Consider the following 20054-nt stretch of genomic DNA (forward strand, 5'->3'; position numbering starts at 1 on the left):
TAATGCTGAACATCAACTCCAACTTTAGCAACCTCTTTTCTGTACTGAAATTGACATTAATTTTTGTATAAAACAAGTTTTCAACAAATTTAATAAACGATTGAGATACAGTTTTCCAAGAATCTCAAATTAAAATCATATATAGAATGAGAACATTGCAATTCAACAATTCAACGCCTTAAAAACCCATTTTTTATTTTATGTTTTGACGATATTATGAAAATATTTCCACTGTTTGTCCGCGCAAGGCTAATATTTAAAAAAAAATGTTGACAATTTATTTAGGTATCAAAAAGCTCAAGTGTTGGGCGCTATTTTTAAACTAATTTTTGATCCCTATCACATGTTTCAAACACAAATAAAATTATTATTCACAATTCATTAGACACCTAGACCCCCCCCCCCCCCCCCTCCCTCACCCACCCTTTGGAGTGTGACGTAGTTTCTAAACTACCCAGAACAAAATTTATATAATACATAATATATAAAAGTATTAATTGATAAGTAAATATGCAATGTGGCTATTTGAATTTAATAAAGTGTGCATCTTAAATTATTATTCGAACTGTAAATCATTTTATCCGAGCATTTTCGCCATCTTAAGGAAGAATCTGATGGACAGTCAAAATAAAAGTTGGTCCAATGTCATAATTTGGTCATTTAAAAGACAAATTTTAAATTTGTTTTGGCGAAAAGACAAAGAATTGAATGTTGCATTTGAATAAAAATTACAATTTTCTGTCAATAAAAAAAAATTGGTAAAATTTTAGGTTATTTTACTTGATTTATTTTATTATTGACAAACAATTATAATTTTTATTTAAATATATAACTTTAAATTGCTCAAAATGTAGACTTGAAAATGAAATTCCTTACGCTTCCACCAAAAAAGGAATTTAAAATTTAATTTGACCTTTTCTTTTAAAATACGAAATTATAACATTGGACTAACTTTTGTTCCGATTGTTTGTCTGATTCTTCCTTAAACTCAAACTTTCAATAAACTCGATTGAGAAAGAAATAAATAGGTAAATTTCGTTCATTTCAATGTTTAGAAATTTAGGATCATTAAAAACTGAAAATAACAGTATAAAACTATTTAATTTTTTGTTGTTTGTGTGTTTTAAATAGGGTAGATCTAATAGTCCATAAATCAGAATTTTAATAAAAGTTGTAATAGGTCGACGCGTTGAGGGTTGAAAATAATACTTTTTTTGTGTGAAATCGAAAAGAATCAACAAAAATTTTCAAAGATTTAGAGGAAAAAAATGCCCAGAACATTTTTTTAATGAATTTAAAGTTACCAATGTTTTTGTTGATGCAAGAATAAAAAAAAAATGTTTAGATAAAAATATCTTAATTACACAGGCCTACAAAAGTTTGGATTTTGACAAACTCACAAACCAAAATATTTTTTTATAACGCAATTTTTTACACTGAATCCCAAAATGACCTTGGAAATTGTTCCATCACGTCAGGATTTTGAGATATTCTAACCTAAATGTGTGTGAAACAGGCCGTTTTTGTAATTAATTGAATGTCTACATTGTAAAAAATTTTTCTTGTAACTTTACAACTTTCAATGTGGGTCCGAAATCTTACCTACTTACTGTGGAAGAGACATAAGTCAGCCAAAATTTGTATATCAACAGAAAGAACTTCTAATACGGCTTTGAGAGGTTATGTAAGTGTACATCGTAAAATGTAAAATTACAATTTATTGTAATTTTGCAGGTTATGATTATATTTACATGTACTTTTGGTAACTGAACAATAAATTACAATTCATTTTTACATTAAAGAGTTGTAATACTACAATTATTGGTAGAAATTTGGAAAATCCATGCTTTCATATAATATATTAATGATATTTTAAAATAAAATATATAAATTGATAAGATAATTAAATACTTATTACTTCTCTTTAAATTTGAATTAGTAAAAATGTTTATTAATTTGAAATTAGTGACTGACTTTTTGCTTTTGAACTAGTAAATTTTACTAATAAATACTAATTTCTACTAATTCATTAGTTTTAATCATTATTTAAAAGCAAAAAGTCAGTCACTAATTCAAGTTAGTAAACTTTTTTTATCTTTCAAATTTAAAGAGTTGTCAAAATAGTAACAATTTATTCTTTTTAAACATTAACAATAACATTTTTTACATACTATATAATAATTATGATATTCATACCCGGAAAAAAAGTACGTGAATCCTTCCTTGACAGTGCTTGACTTTTGGATAGGACACAAAATACAAGGCTGTTCCATATACTTTTTATTAGAAAATATAAGAAAGTCCTAGAATTATTCTAGTACTAGTACGGCCCATGCTAGTACTAGAATAATTCTAGGACTTTCTTATATTTTCTAATAAAAAGTATATGGAACAGCCCCACACAGCACCGAAACTTTCCTAAAAATTTATTAAATATTTACTTGCAAACTTCGAAGTATTTACTTGAAAAGTTTACACTGAGAAAACTGGAGTATTGGACTAAACATCTGGAGGGACAAATCGTTCATATTTGAGAGTTAGCTATTGGATAACAATCTAAATGTTCAAATTCACCATTGACAGATATTCGTGCCATTTCTCTAACAGAGGGACAAATTAACCATCTTGAGAAATCCCTTCCTTACCCGTCGCGAAATGAATAAATATGGCAACCTAACCCCTAAATTAAATACATAAAATGTCAGAAAAATAATAAACTGTAACATTTTTATAACTTATGTTGAAATAGTACATAGATTTTAGCAGCTTTACAACTTTTTGTACTTTTACATTTTGCTTTATAAACTTTTAAACTTGCTACATATTGCAAGGGGGTCCAAAATATTACCTACTTCCAATGTAATGAGACACTGTACACGGAGAAAAAAATGCTGTTGAATCAATGACATATGGGTTTGATTCATTGAATAGTGTCATAACGGGCTGCCTAACGTATATGCTGTTGTTTTGAAAGCACCGATTCTAATGATTCGATAGTATCACTTTCTTTGAAACAAAAGCATATTTCTCAAATTGACAGCATACTATGTTAATTCGAAGGTGAATCCTTTTGAATCAATAAACAAAATTTTTTAATTTAACAGTATATGCTTTTGAGTCAATGACTATAACTTTTAAATTTAAAAGCACACGGAAAAAATTAATTTAGTACATTTTACGAAACTAATTTTGGAATAGCGGATACGGAGAGGAGTTTAGTATAAGATAAAACAGAATCAATAGTAATATATGATGACTGCGTTTCTCGAAAACTCAAAAAAAAATTCTATGGAATTCACAAATGATCGGTTGGACGTTCTAATTCAAGAGTTTTGTAAAATGTTTAGCCTGAAGCGCATGCGCCACGGAAAAAAATATTCATGGAGAAAAAAACGAATAAAGCAGAAAAAAGAATTTCTTAATGTACCAATGAGCTCTCAAGACCATTTTTTCTCGTCTTCTATAGGAGATAGATGATTGGTTCGACACATGTGACTGTACTCTACAACGCAATGGTTCGTTTGGATTGGCTTATTTTATTCTGACACTAACTTAACGGAAATACGCATACATATAAACGAATTCTGACGCAACGCACATACAATATAACTCGCACTTGTAGATGAAAGAATTGAGTTTCTTTATATACTAACTGAGGAGATTAAAACTGCGCTTGTGAGAAATGTCAATATACTGAATATTAATTTTTAAAAAAAATCATTTTTTTAAAAGTTATACAAAATATTTTATGGTTTTTAAAATAACATTTTTTGATTATAATTAGTTATAAAATCTCTATAAAATTTTTCAATTTTTAGAAAATAATTTTATTCTTAATTTTAAATTATAAATAAATTGACAAAAAATTTTCAAAATTAAATTCAAACTCAAAAAATGTTTATATTAAATTGTCTAAAATTTGAAGTAATAACAGTTAAAACTTGAGAAATTAATATATATATTGTCATCGGTAAATATTATGATAAACTATAAAATTTATTGGACTGTAAATTAAAAGAAATTAATAATAATTAAAAGTTTGGATTACAAAAGCACATAAAAAATGTTACGAATTTGGAACAATGAAATGTGAAATACGTAAAAGAAAACAATTATCCAAATGTTACCGGCAGGTAAAGCAGTTCTCTTTTTCCTTCCACATATTATATCTATATACAGCAGACAAGTTAATACCGACGCGACGAGACAAGCTTCAACATATCTATTTATAACGCGACTTTTGGTACACCCCGTATAGAATTTTACGAAACTTTGTGTTCGAGAATTCACGATAGACAGCGAAGTGGAAACTCAAACCACGCGTTTTTAGATTGCACGAAACATTTTTACCATTTTCTGATAAAATGTTCACCAGAAAATACGAAACATTTCTTCATTCAAGCTTGTTTTATAAATTACAACACTGGTTGCAGTTTCTCGACAATTGTTCTGCTTAAAGTAGTGAAAGTTTCTGGGTTTTTGAAAAACTTCGTCTAGGAATCTTAAATATCCGCTAGTGCGAAATTAGTTTCGTAAAATCTGCTGAACTTATTTTTTCCGTGCATCATTTTTATGATTCAAAAATTTGTACTCTTAATTTTTTTAGTTGTTGCTATCGATTGAATAACACCATACTGTTAATTCAATTCTTTTATGTGGTTAAATATATACCAACGATAAATTGAAAAAAGGGAATTTTGGTTCACATGTTTTTTATATACTATAATTAATTCTCACACCTTATTAACACAACACTTTTTATACACATCTTTTTTTCAATTTTTCACACTAACATATACATCTTTATTATTATTTTCATTTTTCCCAACGGCTAAACACACACACACATACACATTCAAACACACTTATCTTTTTTAGTCAGAAAAATACGGCTATTCCCAAGCGGTCACCCATCCATTTAGTAACCGCGACCAACGACGCTTAACTTCCGTGATAGACGAGAACCGCCGCGCTGCAATGTAATACATCCGCTTCTCAACGTTGGGCACTAACTTTGTGGTTAAATACCGTGCTCGAGATTTTTCGCGTATATAAGGGAATTTATATTTAACTAGTCATTAATTAATTAAAAGAATTTAAATAATACTTTTTTATATTGGAATCGCAAAAACGACAGGTTTAATAAACATATAAATATATGTGGGTAAGTATTTCAATAAATTTAGTACCTGTCAATGTCTCAAAACATAGTGTTCTTAATTTTATAGCATATGCTATAGGCAGTCCGCAATAGCACCACTCATTGAAACGAAAGCATATGCTTTCGTTTTCAGAGCGCGCTTCTTTAGAGCAAACAGTTTTTCATTTGATTTAAATTTACACGCATTTTCTTCAAATTTACCTATTAGATGCTTCAAATGAATAATGTCAAAGAAGCAATAAATTATTCTGTTGCTATATATAGATGAACTATAGAAACAATTTGCACAATATCATTAATTCTACAGTACCGTACTTTTAATTTAAACAGTTTCATTTTTTCATTTTAAGCAATATACTTTTCGATTAATAAATGTGTCATTGAATCAATGACGGGGAATTCAATAGCATGGAGATATTTGATTCAACAGCACTTTTTTTTCAGTGTAGCAATTGAATTCTGTATTACTACAGCGCCATGTATACTTCCCACTATGAATGTTGTAAAGTTACAAATTCAGTTTTACTTCTAACCTCAAGAAGTGTATTATCGTTAAACTGAAAGTTGTGAAATTACAGAAATTTTTCTATGTAATTTTACAAATTCAAGTTATAACATTTTTTTATTTTTTACAGTGTATAAAGCAAACAAAGTACAACTTTGAGTTTTGGTTTAACTTTCACAATACACAAATACATTTTTTTATTTCGATCTGATTTTTTTTTCGCCTAGTTGGAGCAATTTGAATTTTGCCATGCTTGGCCGAATGAGAGGAAGATTAAAATTTTTAAGGGCTAATTTCACCAACTCTGATTATTAACAGTTAATCAATGATTAAATCCTTAACTGGCCAATAGTGAATGCAGTTATAGCGGCTTTAATCTTTGATTAATTATTAATCAAAATTGGTGAAATTGGCCCCAAGTATTGGGATCTGAAATACTACGATACGCCATCTAGTGAGAGCCTTGTTGTGGTAGCCATCTTTCGTTTCGTCTCTTTCTGATATACGTTCAAGAAAAAGATAAAATCCAAGATGGTTGCCACAAAAAGGCTAAGGGGTGGGTCAGTTTCACGTGATTTCAGATCCCAATATGGTCTGTTATTAATTACTGAAATATTCTTGCTATTGCTAATTTCCAATCTTGAATCAACTTTTAGAAATTTAATATGGCTGATTTAAATTCGAGATTTCTCACTCATGCCTTTTTTTAGAATATAAAATAATAATAATAGTAATATAATATAATAATAAATAAATATTAAATAAAATGCCATTGTCGAAAGAAAGTGCTAAACTAGAACTGCGATTACGCAGGTTTTAAAATGGAAGCCAATGACGATTTAATACCCCAAATCTTCTCCCGCTGTCAACAACCATTTTGGTTTATGACGTCTTGATTCCTGCAGAGATTTTTCTGTGTATTTAGAAACACTGGTCAAGGTGGTGGTTTATTTAGTTATAATTTGAATCAAAGAAACGTCTCTGATTCGCAGCTATAAGTTTGTAGTTGATTGAATCAGCGGATATACGCTGATGAAATGCACATAAATTATCCACAACAGAAATTAAACAACTTTTTATCTTTGTGTTATCCTCAACTTATAAATTATAATACACATTGTTTAAATCAGTTACACAATATAAAGTCGTGCACCAGTTAATATCCGTATTGAATTTTATTCCACCAAGTTCACCGAAAAAAAAATGTTTTTCATTTTTGGAGGATTTCTCTTCTTTTTGCAGCATTTTTTCCTCTTACATATGGGAACTACAGTTTTCCTTTCTAATTTTGAGGATTTTTCTCTTTTCTATTTGTTATTAAATTTCACTTTTTAAACAGTTTGAAGTTGCGTTCAGAAAAACAAAAAAACAACTTGAAAAATCTTTTCTCTTTGTCTATTGATGAAAGCAATCTACATAGTTTTATAACGTTGGTGAAGTTTACAACGTTTTTAATCAACGATTTAAAAGGAATAATATTTTTTTTAACAAATTTTAATTCATTTTTCTATAGAAAATATTTTGGTTAGTTTTTTTAATAATAATTTACAAAAAGAAATATTTGTAAACAAAAAATTTTATTCATTTTGGTAAAAAAATAATTTTTTCCTTTCAATCGTTGATCATAAACGTTGCAAACTTCACCGACGTGTTTTATACTTTTACAACACTATAATAGTACATTGTGCACCAAGTACAGAAAGAAGCTGTTTTCCGATGAGTTTGAAGTTTGCTGATCGAGTGAAACGAGTAATCAAACTCGTAAGAAAAGCTTCTTTCGTACGAGGTGCACCCTGTGCATTGTGTAACACCTGTGTATAAAAAAAACACCATTTGAAACAGTTATAGTACATCAATATACTATAGTGTACATAGTATACTATGCTTTGCAGAAAAGTGTGCGGGAAAGTATACTTTCTTGCACACTTTTCAAAGTACAGGAATTTACAACTTTCTGCTGCATTTACATTAAAGTAAAGTAGCACTTTTCTTGCAGGTGTTACACAAAATATTTTGTTTCATTACTTTAGCTCAGACATTGTGAACCAAACTTAATTTTTTACGACTATTTTTATTTCAACTGATAATCCTTATTATTTTAACTTACAATCTCTCAGGAGCAAGTTTACACTGATGCAGAAAAAAAATTAGTTGGGAGACGTAATTATTAGCCAACAATAATTGCTATCCATATTATAGCAATTGAATGAACTAGAATAGACAATTTTTTTGTCCGCAGAGGAGCATAAATTTTTCCCAAAACTCAAAATATCGAATATTAGAATGTCATAGTTAATGTCATTGAAAAGTTAAAGAAAAATCAGACAAACAATCGGAACAAAAGTTGGTTCAATGTTATAATTTCGTATTTTAAAAGACAAATTTTAAATTTGTTTTGGTGGAAGTGCGAAAAATTTAATTTTGACGATTTAAAACGATTGAAAGTTATATATTTAAATAAAAAATTATAATTGTTTGTCAATAATAAATGATTCAAGTAATATAATCTAAAATTTAACAAATGTTTCACAGAAAAAAAAAGTCTGACTCCGTTTACACCTTAAATTCAGCCCATGTATTTCACATAAGTCTGTCCTTGTTTAACGGGGCTGACTCCGTTTACATCTTAAATTCAGCCTCAAAAAGAGGCTGAAAGTAAAACTTTTTTTTTAGTGTGTTCTTATTGGCAGAAAATTGTAATTTTTATTCAAATGCAACTTTCAATCATTTTAAATGTTCAAAATTAAATTCTTTGCCTTTTAACCAAAACAAATTTGTCTTTTAAATTACGAAATTATGACATTGGACCAACTTTTATTTTGACTGTCCGTCAGATTCTTTTCTTAAAAGATTGAAAATAATGGAGATTTGACAGAAAATGTTTAAATTTTTATTTCATTTAATTTCCAAAACAAAAAAAATTGTAGTTTTTTATCGATATGGAAATTTGCTTAAATAAAAGCTCAAACTCTTGCGGTACTTTTGTGTCAAATGGATAATCAATCTTTCAATTAAACTTTTCGATGATTATAATTTTTTGATTTTTGTTATCTAATAAACACACTGAAAGAAAAACATAGTATTATTTGATATCTTCATAATAATATGAACATTTAAAATAAAATTTATCAATTTAGGGAAAATGTGTCAGTTTTTGAATTATTATTTCAGTATTTAAGAAAATATATTATGAATTTATCATTGTACAATATTTAAAGAATAAAAATTAGTATATTTATTTTAAAAAATGAGTATTTGAATATGAAAGTATACAGAATGCCAAAAATTATTAGTTATATTCATCTTCTCTTATAGAAATTACTAACAGTATGGCGTAACAGTATTTCGTAACAGTACGAAAAGTATGGCGGACTTCCCCGATCACTTCCGAGTTGAACCGAAGTTGCCTTGTATAACCTTCATGCTTCGCGCGAGCTGCTGTCAAAAGTGTATTATTCCATTTGATTCCATTTATGTATTTTACTTGAACACCTCTTGACAAAAGAATTTCTACAGCGACTCAGTAATTGACCCATATGAAATTATACCATTTATATAGGTTTTCATATCTCAGGAGATTTTGGTTATAAAGATATTTGAGGTAAATTGCTTTCCACAAGTGGTGTAAATTTCGATAGTTCATATAAAAAAATGGAGAGGTATGCTTTTAGAGAAGTTCGTTGATATTCGTATACAGTTGCGTAGTAGTATTAGTTATAGCGAGTTAGGTTTGCGCGTGTTTGTCAATGTATATTCAATATGTGTATGAGTGTTTATATGTGTAATATATGTATGAGTTCTTCTATTCCCCCTCAGATTCTCTAGTATAACTTCCCAATATTCGATAATTAACGGAAACGCACGAAGGACCCCGAAATTTTTTCTGCGTCATTCCGAATGTTTAGTATAAATATATTAAAAACCAAAAAGCTACATTATAAAAATTGGTAAAGTCTTTACCGCATTTTAAAAAAGAGACACTTTTCCCTAAATTGGAGAATAGTATATTAAAATATGACACAAGATTTATCATTTTCTACAAGTAAATTTCTTTCAGTGCATTTTTGTTTTTCGATCAACTGAAAATATTCGATTCCTGTTTTGGGTTTAATTAATTTTAAATGTTATGTTAGTCAAGAACACCTTTACTGTAAAATTATTTAAAAGCGATATTTTTGATTAAAATGTCAAATGCTTATTCTCACTATAAGAGAACACAAACAAATTACAAAGTACAGTCAACTCTCAATAAGACGCAAAGCGCGACAAGGCAAAGTTATTTTTGGGTCCCAGTCATTCCCTATAAGCATTATATAAACATTTGATAACTCAAAGTTTTCATTCCACCCTTTGAGTTTGTCTTAGTGAGATCGAGTTGACTGTATTTTATATTAATTTCTCAAAGTAGATTTTTAAAATTTGTCAAGATACCCAATGATATTATTATTATTTACAAAAGCAAATTTGTTTTCTAATGAAATAACAATTACTATCATTATGCTTTCAGATTTAACCGTTGGAGTGTTTGGTGTTGGAGACAAATGTTTTTTTGTTTGAAACATTCTACAAGGTTTTGATAAAGAAAAGGACTAATAAAATGAAAAACAAGAAAATAAAAAATCACATTTCGATATATAATCTGCAAAACAACGATAAGCAGAATTAAAAGAAAATAATAGGAAAAAATAAGAGTAGGAAACAAAAAAGAAAAACAAAAGACGGTAAAGGACACGACGGTTGTATATCAAGCTAGATTAAATAGAGTAGCCGGGAAGTAATGTGTTCGATGGAAGACGTGGCTCTTGCGGGAGGTGGTTGGAGTAAAAGAGCTACTAACCAAGGCACTAGTTGGTGCAATTTGAGATTGACGAGTAAAGAGGCTGGGCGATCGTTGACCAGGCTGGCGGGTGCCGGGGAAACGTTTCCAAGGGCATGGCGACCACGCCACTAGGCGGTCGCCTCCCTAACGTAAACCGTAAAGGACCGTCACCGTGTGTCGGTGGTGGCGGTATTAATAATCAACGAAAACAGGAGCGTACTGGAGGTAAAGATTATCACCATCAACATCATCATCATCACCATCATCACCATCATCATCATCATCATCAATCTCGTGAAAAGACGGTTCACCGTCAACCGCCGCCGCAGCAGCAGCAGCAAAGAGGGGACCAGAAAACAAGCACAGTGGCTGCGAACGCCGGGGAACTGGATCCGGCCGCCACGAATGCGACCAACAACTTTGAGTACGACGACAATGAATGGGATATTGGAATAGGAGATCTTATAATCGATCTGGATGCAGACATTGAGAAGACGAGAGACGAGAAATTGAGTTCGGGGACCGGCATGGCTTCTACGCCTGCCTCGGCAAATACCACGAGCCACCAAAACACAAGCAGTCTCAATTCTTCCTCCTGCGTCGACGTTGGTACTTGCCCAGTAGTGCAAGTGCCATTGGAAAATAGTAATGGTGCAAGTCGATCTTTGATGGGAGCAAAACAACACCCAACTAGTAGCGAAAGTGGCTCCAACAACAATAACAGTACTAACGCCGGGCTTTCCGGCAAGATGGCTGTTGAACATTCAGCCACTGTTGATAAGGGCCTCAAAATGAAAATCAAACGTACTAAACCCGGGACCAAGACTAGCGAGGCTAAACACGAAATTGTCAAATCCAACGAAATGAATGGTATTGTACAAGATGGAAGTATTTCCTCAAATTCCAACTCCTCATCTTCTTCGACATCTTCAACGTCCAATAATGCTTCTTCCGCCCAAAATTCAACTGATGTTCAATCAGTGTCCAGCAAAATCAAGTCGAACCACCCTCCAGGATCAACGTCGGCGACTGGTAATAATAGTAACTCCACGCCGGGATCGAAACGAGGTTCTAGTGGACATCGTAGGGATAAAACAAGAGACAAGCACGAAAAGAGTAATCATGTCACGAGTAAACCTGAAATGAATGGTACGACTAGATCTCCTCAGAATCACACGTCCTCCATCTCTTCTTGCGTTACTACCTCAGTGACATCCACAAATACCACTTGTTCGGTAACATCTGCATCTTCCTCTTTAGCTTCCTCATGTACTCCATCTGTTACGTCGTCAAGTAACAACGCCATCAATACCACGTCGTGTTCTTTATCACCTTCGACTTTGTCGTCAGCAGTTGCTGCAGTTGCTGGAAGTGCTAATAGTCAAACTCAAGGGCCTACTCCTGCAGCGATTGCCCCTCAGCAGCAGCAACCCCAAGGTCCACCGCCAAGTTCGAGAACGGGAGGTTTTTCGGGTAGTAACCAGGGAGGACCTAGCACAACGTCAACCGTTGTTGGTGCACCACCCGCGAGTCCGGCTAGTGCTACGGCTGCGGCAGGATCCGCTGCAAAACCTGAACAAACTAAAGTAGCTTCAGTACCTGGACCACATTCGATTTGCACCCTTGCGGATGAATCTATGGATAGCTCAGCTAGTCCACCACCTGCCAAAAAACTTAAGACATGCTCTAAGTCTGAACTCAAGGTGTGTAATTTTTTACCCTCTTAATGATTGTTAAAGTTGTATCATGAGCCATTCATAAATTACGTTATTTATGAACGGGGCCCCCAAATAACATAATATCAACACTGTAGTGTGCCACGATGCCTTTCTCGGACAAACTTGATGCACTCACATTGGCGTCTGTGGAAATAAATATAATTCTTATACTCTCTAAATCTGATTTAGGCAAGTTTCACCAATTCCAAGCTATAAGCATATATCATTCATTTTTAAATATGCACTAATTAATCAGCGAAATTTCACCAATTCACAGCCTATATTAATTGAAATTAGAGGTATATTTATTTAGAGAGATTCTCTACTGACACATTTCATGTGTACGTTTTCTCAAGTTTTAGTCTTCTTTTTGTGAATCGAGAAATTTGCATTTTGTTATTATTAAACAAGAGCGTTCTTTTCCTGTTACACTCGAATCAGCGTCAAGTACACACTCTAAATCTGAATCAGAGAAAATTTCACTGATTTCAATTCAGTGGCGCACAGTTTTCTTTGATGAATCAGTGGAATTACACTGACAATCAATGGTTTTTACTCTGTGCCACCAATCAGTGAAATTTTCACTGCGATTTCAATTGGCGTACATTCGCTGAGAGATTAGTGAAATTGGCTGGAATAGCTGGAAATCAGAGGAGGTTAAAGTTTTGAACGTTCAAATGAACGAAATTTATTTATTTTTTCTACAAATTAAATTTTTATTACTATAATTTTGCGTCACTATTAAGCAAATTAATTATAATGTTTCTAAATGTAAAATTTGAGTTTTTAATTTGAATTGTAATCAATAATCTATGAAACTATTTTTAACAAAAAATATTTTGTTCATTTGAACGTTCAAAACTTTTTGTTCATGAAATCAGTGAGATTTCGCACAGTTAGAAATGTAGAAAGCGTAGAATCTAAATGAAAATGAAAATTTTTTTTTCTAATGATTAAGAAAAAATCTGACGTACAGTCAAAACAAAAGTTGGCCCAATGTCATAATTTAAAAGACAAATTAAATTTTAAATTCGTTTAGGTGGAAGTGCGAAGAATTTAATTTTGAGCATTTAAAACGATGAACGGATGAACACGTGTCGGGAGGTAAAGATGTGAATTAATATTTATTCTAGGTACTGCAGATATAAGTTTATTAAAGTTCAAAAAGTCTGTTTATAATCATTTTTTCCGAATACTTGAATTTAGATACTTTAAAACAAACAAAGAAGGTCAAATTTAGAGAACCATAGTCATTGTGAGGTGAATCCTCACTTAAATTGATGCTTGAGGACTGTACTTGGGAACGGTCAAAACCGAACCATTTTTTATCTTTTGCTTCTAAAGCTAAAATGGTAAAATAATATAAACATTTTTTTCAAAACCAGGGTGGCCACATGTCAGTAAAGTCAGGGAAATGTCAGGGAAAACAAATTTTTTGTCAGTAAAGTCAGGGAAATGTCAGGAAAAAATTTTTTGGCAGGAAATTAAGAAATTGGAGACTTTTTCATATAAAAAGAATTTTGTCAGGGAAAGTGATTTTTATGTCAGTAAATTGTCAGGGAAATTGATAAACTGAAACTTGTGACCACCCTGAAAACACTTTCTTTTTTCTCAGAAATGAGATGGATAGTTTTTACTTGCGTTTCCTTTTTAAATTTTTGTTTCAACATGGAGGGCACATCATTCAATGTGATATAAATATTTACTTTTTAAGGAATAACAATTTCCATTTTTATTAAAATTTGTTGTCTACATAAAAAAGTAAAAATACATATTTTAATCGCATAAAATTATTTGAATAATTACGATGAAAGTTTAGACAATCAAAATAAAAAATGTTTGTCAAGAAATACTGATTCAACGTTTATTATGATTATTACTTTTTTTTATATACACGGAAAAAATTAATTTAGTACATTTTACGAAACTAATTTTGGAATAGCGGATACGGAGAGGAGTTTAGTATAAGATAAAACAGAATCAATAGTAATATATGATGACTGCGTTTCTCGAAAACTCAAAAAAAATTCTATGGAATTCACAAATGATCGGTTGGACGTTCTAATTCAAGAGTTTTGTAAAATGTTTAGCCTGAAGCGCATGCGCCACGGAAAAAAATATTCACGGAGAAAAAAACGAATAAAGCAGAAAAAAGAATTTCTTAATGTACCAATGAGCTCTCAAGACCATTTTTTCTCGTCTTCTATAGGAGATAGATGATTGGTTCGACACATGTGACTGCACTCTACAACGCAATGGTTCGCTTGGATTGGCTTATTTTATTCTGACACTAACTTAACGGAAATACGCATACATATAAACGAATTCTGACGCAACGCACATACAATATAACTCGCACTTGTAGATGAAAGAATTGAGTTTCTTTATATACTAACTGAGGAGATTAAAACTGCGCTTGTGAGAAATGTCAATATACTGAATATTAATTTTTAAAAAAATCATTTTTTTAAAAGTTATACAAAATATTTTATGGTTTTTAAAATAACATTTTTTGATTATAATTAGTTATAAAATCTCTATAAAATTTTTCAATTTTTAGAAAATAATTTTATTCTTAATTTTAAATTATAAATAAATTGACAAAAAATTTTCAAAATTAAATTCAAACTCAAAAAATGTTTATATTAAATTGTCTAAAATTTGAAGTAATAACAGTTAAAACTTGAGAAATTAATATATATATTGTCATCGGTAAATATTATGATAAACTATAAAATTTATTGGACTGTAAATTAAAAGAAATTAATAATAATTAAAAGTTTGGATTACAAAAGCACATAAAAAATGTTACGAATTTGGAACAATGAAATGTGAAATACGTAAAAGAAAACAATTATCCAAATGTTACCGGCAGGTAAAGCAGTTCTCTTTTTCCTTCCACATATTATATCTATATACAGCAGACAAGTTAATACCGACGCGACGAGACAAGCTTCAACATATCTATTTATAACGCGACTTTTGGTACACCCCGTATAGAATTTTACGAAACTTTGTGTTCGAGAATTCACGATAGACAGCGAAGTGGAAACTCAAACCACGCGTTTTTAGATTGCACGAAACATTTTTACCATTTTCTGATAAAATGTTCACCAGAAAATACGAAACATTTCTACATTCAAGCTTGTTTTATAAATTACAACACTGGTTGCAGTTTCTCGACAATTGTTCTGCTTAAAGTAGTGAAAGTTTCTGGGTTTTTGAAAAACTTCGTCTAGGAATCTTAAATATCCGCTAGTGCGAAATTAGTTTCGTAAAATCTGCTGAACTTATTTTTTCCGTGTATTTTCCATTCTCCTATATGTACTTGAACATATATTTCAATAATAATAATATCAACTATAAGCATTTAATCAATGTTCGTATGATTTCAAAAAAAATGTTGCAAGATTTTCGAAAAATTTTAAATATGTTATGTGCAGCAAGTTTATGAGAATCGTCCGTCTCCAGAAATAAGAAGAAAAAAGTTAAACTTGGTTATTATCAGAGCGTTGTCAGTTGCATACTTGACAATCAGCGCGATTGATTCGTTTAGAAAGAAAATGTTAATTTTTTCTCTTCTTTTGAAAATTATTACCATCATTTTCGTTTGACTTTATTTTGCAAATATTGATAAAAAGTCTTTTTAAACAATGATGATTAATCTATTGAATACATAATGGCTCTTGATAATTTATTACATTTTTCTGAAAAGCAATTTCTTTTTCAATGGACTTTTTTACCTTGCATTTTTACACTTGTACGCATCACTGAAAAAATTTCGAGCTGGACCACCAGATTGGTGTTGATATGTATGTATGTATGTATGTATGTATGCAATATTTGACCGGTGAGCACGGACGAGAGAGGTTGAAACGGCTGGTAGGATACGACCGTGGTAGCGGAGGTCGGGGGTGAAATCAATACTCTGCGGTCTCCGCCCTCGAGGGTAACGCAAACTAACACTATCTTAAATTCAGCACACACCTCTCACTTTTCTCTACCTTCAGATGCTACATGGTATTTTACAAAAAAAAAACAAAAATGTTGATAAATAACTTTTATGGTGATTTAATTTGCTAACATGGATTCTAAAACACAATTAAGCCTTACGCTTAATCATTTCTGTTTAATTTTCACCAAGTTTTTACATTTTTTCTTCAGCTTTTGATAATTTTACATCTATAGACTTGAATTAAACGTTATAGGTATAACTATATTATTATAGAATTTTTATAAACTTTGACACCATCATTGAATTAAAATTTTGTTTTATAACAATATAATACTTGTTGGAAAAATTGCAACTATATTTTCAATTAAAAATTTAATTTATAAAAATATAATCTTTAAGTAAAATACATTCTCTATTAAATATTTTGCACTACCTTAAAGAGCGGGACTAATTGTTTTAATTAATGTTTATAAATTTGGCCCAGCAATTTGTCATTTCAGTCGAATCGCGCGCAATAAGCATTTCGGTCAACAAGTTTTGTCTTATAGGTAATGTATAGAGTCAACCCTGAGTTGATGCTCTATTAGTATTTCAAAACAATTGGCCCCATCGACAGCAAAGCTATCTGATCAGTTTTTCACTGCGATGAAAATACACAGAAAAAATGTCAATGTTTCTTTCTATTAAAGTTGACAAATTTCTGCTTCTCGTCTATCCAGATTATTTACTGCACATAGAAACGCAATTTAACACCTATTGTAGAAAAATATTGATTTTCTTCTTGTCAACATTTACTTTGGTCATTCACTACATTGTAGATGTAGAAAAGAACAAATTTTGTCAACTGAAAACATTCCCTAAATACATTTCCTACATTCACAAAATTAATGTTTCTTATAAAAAACTTGTTTGCGGAGAAATGCCATAAAAATGTTTAATCTCCTGTTAAGAAACTCGCATGTACATTAATTTATTTTTATTTTGTTACAGGATGTGTCTGACGTGTGCGTAGGAACAAGTGTGGGGACTATTACGGAACCTGAGTGCCTAGGACCTTGTGAACCTGGAACATCCGTAACTCTTGAAGGAATCGTTTGGCACGAAACTGAAGGAGGTAATATTAAACTCGAATAAATATCGAGGCATAAAATTGTTGACAACTAAAGATTGTATAGGAATTCACATAAGAAAAAAACATTTTCAAAATTTTATGGTTTTTCCGGAAAATTTGAATAGATATATATAATAAGTGTGGCATTCCTTAAAAGAAAAGCTTCAAACAGTCAATTTCAAGGCCCCTGAAAAGTTGGCATCGACGCTAAACGTCGAAAAATACTTTTTCACAATACTGAAAAGAAAAAAACATTTTTTTTAAACATTTTACGTTAAAAAAGTACTCTGGAAAATTTATTTCTTAACTCCCTCAGTAAGTGCGTGAAAGAGATGAAATTATAGTGACATTTTTACCTTTGAAAATCTCAAATTATAGTTTTCGACACTGAGCGTTTTGATGTTCCAACTTGAGGGGGGTTAATAAAAGATTTTATTTCTATAGAACATTAATCTTAAAACTTTTAAATATTCTTTTCATGTTGCATAAATAATTGAAAAAAACACTTTTTCACTTTACAAATTTAATTAATTATAAATATAAATATAAACGTTGATTGCGCAAAAATGTTGTCAACTTGAACAACATTAGACTGTTTGAATTTAAAATACTTTTTTTTAATTATTTACAAAAATATTTTAATATTTGCCTTCAACAACTCCAAAATCATTTTTTTTTTAAACATGAATTTGTTATATAATAAAAAGAAAATCTTATATAATTTAAGATCAATCTTAAAATTAGCACTATTATCTCTGCTTTAAATTCTCCAAATTTCATTACGTAAATTTAGCATTGGCTGTATTAAAAATTTTGTTTCTTAATTTTAGACGATTTTTTTTCTGTCTTGCCTTTCTTTTTACTATGCACTTTTGTGTGTGTGTGTGTGTGTGTGTGTGTGTGTGTAAAACATTTCTGGTAAAGCTTTTTTCTGGTAACTTTTACTATACTTTCATCATAGTATATCATCATTTAATAGGTTGCACTTTTAATTCAAAAGTATTACGATTTTAAAAGAAAACATAAGTTATTGGTGGTCAAACTTGGAAATTCTGTTTGTATTTCTCACCCTAGTTTTAATATTTTAAGAATTTAGGTAGTTTTCATTTATTGCACATCTAATTATTATTCCAGTTAATCACTATTATCAAAGTTTTTTTAAAAATATTTTTGCTATTTAAAAACCTAGTCAAAAGACGAATTTTTTTTATGTAGAACATGATCAATACTTGCTCAATTTTCCAAACCTTGCGCGACAATTAATCAAGTCGTTGATTGGATACAGCTGATTCAAACATACAATCAACCCCTTTATGCCATTTCATCAGTATATATACTCTTGTTTTGAATCAATCGCACACACTAACTTTTCGTTAATTTAGACTAACTAATAGTCCTTGGAAAGAAAGAGAGCATCCTTGAATTCTAAATATTTAAAATACATTTAGGTAAAATATTGGTAAAAAATCTTGTAAGGTTTCGCGTTTCCCGGAACGAAGAGTTTACATTCACACAATAAATCATCATCATGATAAAAAATGCTAAAATAGTTTTTCTTCTTCTATTCTATAATAATAATAATAATAATAATAATAATAATAATAATAATAATAATAATAATAATAATAATAATAATAATAATAATGTCAATCTTGAGACATTTATATGCCTTTGTGTAGCTCGATAATTATACTTGTTCAATAATAATTATTTCAATACAAGTAAATAATATTTTTCTTTCCATTGCAGGTGTACTAGTTGTAAATGTAACGTGGAGAGGCAAAACATATGTGGGCACATTACTAGATTGTACAAGACATGATTGGGCTCCGCCACGATTTTGTGACTCTCCAACAAGTGATTTAGATGCTAGAACACCCAAGGGTCGAGGTAAAAGGGGTCGAGCAGCAGCAAATACAACTCCTGGAAATGACCTTAGCAATTTTACTGAGACAAGAAGTTCAGTTCATAGTAAATTGAGAAATGGTGGTGGTAAAGGTCGTAGAGGTGCTCAAAGTTCCCCAGCTGCCAGTCCGAGTTCGGCGGCTTCAACAGTGGCTGTCACCACAGCCAGCACTACCACTTCCTCATTTGTGCCCCCTAGAGCAGATCCCGCAGCCAAAAGGAAGTCTCGAGGGCCCGAAGAAGAAGATAAAAGCAAAAGAAGAGCTCCACCACCACCACCAGCACCAACACCGACAAGCGGATCACCTCCTGCTAGTCCAGTTTTATTAGAATGCCCAGAACCTAATTGTAGTAAAAAATATAAGCACATTAATGGACTGAAATATCATCAAAGCCACGCGCATGGCTCAGCGGATGATGATGATACCAAGGAAGGTATCACTAGCATGTCAGAAAATGATGAGAGTAATATTGAAACCCCAAGTCCTGTAACACCGGTTAAATCGCCATCGGAGAAAATGGAAGCCGTCACGCCTATTAGAATCGCCAGTCCCACGTCAATTCCCCCCGCGACACCACCAACCCCACGAGTTCCTTCTCCGAATAGTAGTAGCGAGACGACGCCACCAATTTCCACAATCGCAACTACCGGTTCAGCAGCAGCTGTCTCAGCAACAGCAACAACTATACCAGTAGCAGCAGATAAGGCTATCGTCTTGAAGCAGGGTGCTGTTACTACAGTTCGTTTCGGACAAGATGAACAAATATCTTCACAAGCCAGTGTTGTACCCTGTCTTGGGCACCTGGTAATAACAAATCATTTATTATTCTTTTCTTTGCTTGTCAAATACTATATAAAGCGATTGTTTAATCATTTGTC

The 20054-nt window shown here is 31.2% G+C and overlaps 1 protein-coding gene across 1 annotated transcript in view; it reads left to right on the top strand.

The window, feature by feature from the left end:
- Positions 1-20054, top strand: part of LOC122504474 (zinc finger protein 608) — a 30061-nt gene that overhangs the window by 3121 nt on the left and 6886 nt on the right. The window contains exons 2-4 of the mRNA XM_043615599.1: positions 10174-12188; positions 17149-17272; positions 19019-19980. Of these exons, the coding sequence (XP_043471534.1) occupies positions 10599-12188; positions 17149-17272; positions 19019-19980 (2676 nt within the window). The 5' untranslated portion in view covers positions 10174-10598. The remainder of the gene's footprint in view (positions 1-10173; positions 12189-17148; positions 17273-19018; positions 19981-20054) is intronic.

Source organism: Leptopilina heterotoma, unplaced genomic scaffold (genome assembly GCF_015476425.1).
Source record: "Leptopilina heterotoma isolate Lh14 unplaced genomic scaffold, ASM1547642v1 Lhet_299, whole genome shotgun sequence".
Classification (NCBI taxonomy): domain Eukaryota; kingdom Metazoa; phylum Arthropoda; class Insecta; order Hymenoptera; family Figitidae; genus Leptopilina; species Leptopilina heterotoma.